Here is a 5,593-nt window from a genome sequence, read left to right on the forward strand (position 1 = left end):
CTTGTCTTAAACCTCTGGCCCCTTTGAAATAACCTATTAAGGTACCATTAAAAGCAAAAGAGTACCTAGCTTGAGAAAAATAGATTTCAATCCAAGCAATAAATTTTTGAGGAAGATGGAGGGCTTTAAGGATTGCTAATAAGAAATTCCAATGCAAAGAGTCGAAAGCTTTATGAAGATCTATCTTCATTGAGCATCTTGGAGAGATGGATTTCCTACTATATCCTTTTACCATCTCCTGGGCAAGGAGAGCATTATCGATGATATCACGGCCATGGATAAAAACAATCTGATTTAATGAGATGATCCCAGGTAGAAAACCAGTCAACCTATTGACAATGATTTTAGAAATAATCTTGTAGATGACTGAACGACAGGAGATTGGCCCGAAGTCTTTAACAATGCAAGGATTAGGGACTTTGGGGACAAGGGCAATTATAGTGGAATTGAAAGCAGGGTGAATATAACCATTGCTGAAAAAATAATTGACAACATTGAGGACATCTTATCCCACTATTGACCAACATTTCTTGAAGAAGAAAGAAGAGAAACCATCCGATCCTGGGGCTTTTTCATTGCCTTGACTGAATAAGGCATTTTTAATTTCTTCAGTAGAGACCTCCTTAACTAGAGAAGGAGAAGAAGCTTCAGAGGGTAATAAAAGTTAAGGAGGTCTTGGAGATTGGAAGAATACATATCCTTGACCAAAGGATCAGTTGTACCAAGTAACTTATAGAAAAAAGTAGTCACTTCATTAGCCATGGCATCAAAAGTTTCAAGCCTATTTCATCTTTCATCAAGAATGACTCTTATAGTATCCCTCTTGTTTTTAAAAGCCACTATAGAATGAAAAAATTTGGAGTTTGTTTCTCATTCTTTAATCCATTGAACTTTTGCCTTTTGCTTGAGGAAAAGAGATTCGACTTCTTCAAGGGTCTTTAACTGATCTTGAATTTGAAGTTCATTCACAATGGAATCCTCTGCCTTGAGAGTGAGAAGTTGTATATTTTCCAGCTCAATTCTCTTTAGTTTCACACGGTCCGAGAGATTGCTGAAGTTATCTTTGTTGAATTTCTTTAGGCAATCTTTGTGTCTTCTAAATTTAGAGAATAAAATCATCATGGGATTTCCATGAGCATATTGAGACCAAGAATTTCTAACAACGTTAAGAAAATGAGGATGTGAAGCCCAGAAATTAAAAAATTTGAAAGGTTTGGGTCTTGTTGTAGGGGACTCTTTTGAAAGCCATATGATGGCTATACTATAGTCAGAAACACCTGGAGCAAGGAATTCCACAAAGGAATGATGAAAGAAAGAATCCCAACTAGGATTAATCAAAATTCTGTCAAGTTTCCTGGCAAGAAAAAGGTTATGATGCTTATTGCTCCAAGTGTACTTAGGCCCCAAATAAGGGTGGTCAAGGAGGTTAAGCTCATGGGTAAACTCTTGAAAATCGCTCATGTCAGGAGAAGAATAAGGCCCTAACAGCTCATGGTCAGAGCTTTCATGGGAGTGTAGAAAAATATTAAAATCTCCTCCTAAGACCCATGGAGAATGACCAACATTAGTACTAACATCCTTTAATGAATGCCACAATTATCTTCGGGTAGTTCCCTCATTACTACCATATATAGTTGTGATGAAAACATAATTACCAAAAGCAGTACCTTTAGCAGTGATACTTTGGCCTGAAACTTGGATTATTGAAAGATCAATTCCCTTCCTCCATAGGATCCAAATTCTTCTATTAATGGCATGATTGTAGTTTGTGCATACATTATAGTTGTAAAGTTTAGAATTAAGAATAACCTCTGATTTATCCCGTTTAACTCTAGTCTCCAAAAGGCAAAGAACATCCACTTTATTTTGAAAGGCTCTAAGGAGCACTTTATTTTGCTTTAGAGGATTATTAAATCCTCTAATGTTCCAGAAACTAGCAATCATTAAGAAGGTGCTCCCATGGAACCCCTTTGACTTTCTACAGAGAGAGACTTAGTTTTGTCAAGCTGATCTTTCTTTTTAGATTTAAGTTCCTTGACCAAGACTGAAACTCCCTTTGCTGCAGCTCTAGGCTTCCTTAGTGGAACATCTAAAGTAGGAGAATCCTCAACAGAGTTGAGCACTTCAAATATGTTACTGGAACTTGAGAATGAACCATTTTCAATATCCTTTTTAGGTCTTCCTCTACCTCTCTTAGTTGTTTCTGGTTGAGAAGTTTTTTCACTAACCGGTTCTAAACTAGCCTCGGCAGATGTTAGAGCTTTTTCAGAATGAATATTGGTAATAAAATCTACCACATTCTGACAGATTGATTTTTCAGCAGGTAAACTAGAACAATGAGTTACAACAGGCTGAATGTTAGGAAGTTCATTACCAACATCAACATTAATAGATAGGTCAACAACCTTGTCAACCTTTTGGAGCACAGAATGTGAAGCTTCCACAGCAGTAGGAACTGAGGGTTCTAAGGAGTTAGAAGAGATGACTTGTGGAAACTCTTTCTGAATATTACCATCATCAACAATATTACAGTATTAGATGGTTCCTGTAAAGCTTCTATACCACCTATATGGATTGCTGCCGAATTTGAAGCAATAACTTTCTTCTTTTTCCAGACTTGAGAAACTGAAGGTATAACAATTGGATTATGCAGGCAACCCTTATCATTATGACCAACACCTTGCACTTTTTATATGAAGGTAGGATCCAAGGAACCTCAATATTGATCGAGGTTTTTTGGCCGTTTTTAAGTTCAACTTCAATGAACTTAGGAATGGAGTCATTAATACCTATTTCAATGTAGACTTTCACAAATTCAAGCCTAGTCTTAGCATCAGGTATAGTATCCATTGAGAGTGGAACTCCAATGGCATTGGAAATGTAACTTAGGCCTAATCGAGTAAAGAGTTCCAAGGGAACATTGAAGAGATGAACCCATACTAGAATTTTTGCTAAGTCGAAATTTAAGGTCTTCAAGTTAGGTTCCCACTTACGCAGAATAAGGGTTTTGTTATGTATGTGCCATGGACCATTGTTAAGGACCCAATACCTAGCAGATTCACTATCAAACGAGAAAATAAACAGATTGTTGCCAGCGGTACTAACCTATACTCGTGAACCCAGCAGAGATTTGCTCTAGACATTTTCAACAATTCTTTGCAAGGAGATGAAGCTGGGTGAGACACCAAGAAATTGACCCACCAGGGATAGATTCCACGCGGAAGTTCCAGCATCAAAGATTTCTGGTAGAGGATGAACAATCGTGTTTCCATTGTGAACATTTGGGGGAAAGTAAACTAGGTCTTGAGATTCAGTAACTTTGAAAAGTTTTTTCTAATCCATTTGGAGAATGAAATGGGAAAAAAGAAAACCCATTAGCAGAAAATGAGGGATGAAAGCGAAGAACGGCCGTCAGAGAATCAACAGGAAAATCGGGTGCCATTAGACCTGCTAACTTGCACCCAGAGCATTTCCTTATCGTGCACCATTTTTGAATGAGGATAATTAAACTAAAACATTAGGGGGCCAAAATGCTCCAAAAAATGAATAGGGATCAAAATGACCATTTTAGTAAACGTTATGGGTTATTTTTTATAAGCGTAATGCCAAAATTATCCCCCAATGTTTACAAAATGTTCATTTTGCCCCTGTTCTATTTTGTGGAGCATTTTGACTCCCAGCATTTCATTTTAGGGTGAAAAAGCTCTGACATTTGGCATAATAATCACTTTATCACTTATTCTTTTTTGGACATTTTAGCCCTTAACATTTCATTTTAGGTTAAAAAAATCTCCTATTTTGGAACGTTAATCATGTGTTAACTAATAGTTTTCATCTATAGAGGGAGTTTTTCCCCCAAAGTGAAACGTTGGGGCCAAAATGCTCCAAAAAAGAATAAGAGATAAAATAATCATTTTGATAAATATCATGGGCTAGTTTTAGTATTATTTCTTTTAATATTATGCAATTTTTATTATATTTTTATTGGTCCACCAAATAAAAATTTTCCGTATTTGCGGTTGCGATGATCGACTTCATGAACAAAATTATAGGCATATAAAAAACACATTTCAAATCAAATTCAGAACAAAGATATGTTGGCGAAATCAAGACTCAAATAACTTATTCACTTATAAGATATAAAGAAAAGAACGAAGAAGGTGCCCTCACCATCAGGAGATGATAATCCCCCACTATCAAATATTGACAAGATTGTAATTTTGTCGAGATGCATTCTTATCACATTGGTAAGAGGTTATAATAAGGAAAGCTCCTTTAAAAAGGGTATATCAATTTTTTTTTTATAGAAAGTTGTTAGCTTTATTAAAGATAGAAAAAAATCTAAATCACAATAAATATTTATGAGAATATTCGTAAACGTGAATTAAATTATAATTAAGACATTTTCTTATAACTATTAACACTAAAACTATCCACCTAGATTACATAAGGACAATAAAATGAAAAGGTTGAAAAACCTAACTAATGTTCGAATAAAAATAAAGATGCGAACAAATCTGACTACGTCGGCAAACAAACCACAAAAAAGGATAAAACTACTGAAAGACTGTCGACAAATCACAAATTAGAGTCAAGCGATGTGAGAAAACTATATACGAGCGCAAAACGCATATTCAAATCAATCAAAGGGTCCAAAGCATGGAAGATCAACATGATAATAAATAAGCACCATCTTAATAAGTCGTGGCTATGTCAAATCCAATCATGTTAAAAACATAAACGAAAACAACGACAGAAAAAACTGTAAGCTACCAAAAAGCACAGAAAAATGTGCCACAAAGACATAGATAAACGTGTCATAAAAACAGAGAATATGTCACAAAGACATAATCATTCTTATTTAAAAAAAATTTAAAAAAACAAAGATAAAAAGATAACCAGTGGGTGAAAACCAATATCAAAATAGGTGTCTCAATGTTAAATGCATGAATTTTTTTTAAATACACGACAGTATCTCAATAGAGAGATCTTAATATTAAATCGATGAAGGTGTCTTATGAGGAAACATCCCGACGAAATTACAACCTTGTCAATATTTAATAGTGAGGGATTATACAGGGGCATCTCACATTATAAGGATAAAGATCCTACAACATCTCAATATTGTGATTGATGGATGAATCATAATTCATAAAGTCTTCTAATTGTTATACTTAGTTGAAGAATTATAAACTCATATCAACATTTTGATTAACAAAGAAATTATAAAGTCATCCCAACGCTATTGTTTGCAGGAGGATTATAATTATAATTCCTCATGCTCTACCAATAGATACTCTTATTAACGACTCTTCTCATATTGTACAAACATATTGTCTTATTTGAGGTATTATTAAACCACCATAATAATAATATTTAATAGTGGTCCACCACATAGCCATCCCAATGGTTCTAATAAAGATGTTCAAGTGGAAGGATCTTGACATTATGCTCAATGATTTTTCCTTAAAAGGAATTTACGACACTATCATATAGTTATTCTTTGAGAGTTTCATTAAAATCTAATCATACTAAAATATTAAGACATTAAACTATTATGCTTGAATTTCACTTTATATAAATTTAATATGTT

The 5,593-nt window shown here is 34.5% G+C and overlaps 1 protein-coding gene across 1 annotated transcript; it reads right to left on the reverse strand.

The window, feature by feature from the left end:
- Window positions 1-870: 870 nt before the first annotated feature.
- LOC120216531 lies at window positions 871-1,944 on the reverse strand. Its single transcript, XM_039213921.1, has 2 exons — window positions 1,656-1,944; window positions 871-1,538 (listed from the first exon to the last, which is right to left on the reverse strand). The coding sequence occupies exons 1-2, from the start codon at window positions 1,942-1,944 to the stop codon at window positions 871-873; spliced, it is 957 nt and encodes a 318-aa protein (XP_039069852.1).
- Between the last annotated feature and the right edge of the window lie 3,649 nt (window positions 1,945-5,593).

Source organism: Hibiscus syriacus, unplaced genomic scaffold (assembly GCF_006381635.1).
Source record: "Hibiscus syriacus cultivar Baekdansim isolate YM2019G1 unplaced genomic scaffold, ASM638163v2 tig00110160_pilon, whole genome shotgun sequence".
NCBI lineage: Eukaryota > Viridiplantae > Streptophyta > Magnoliopsida > Malvales > Malvaceae > Hibiscus > Hibiscus syriacus.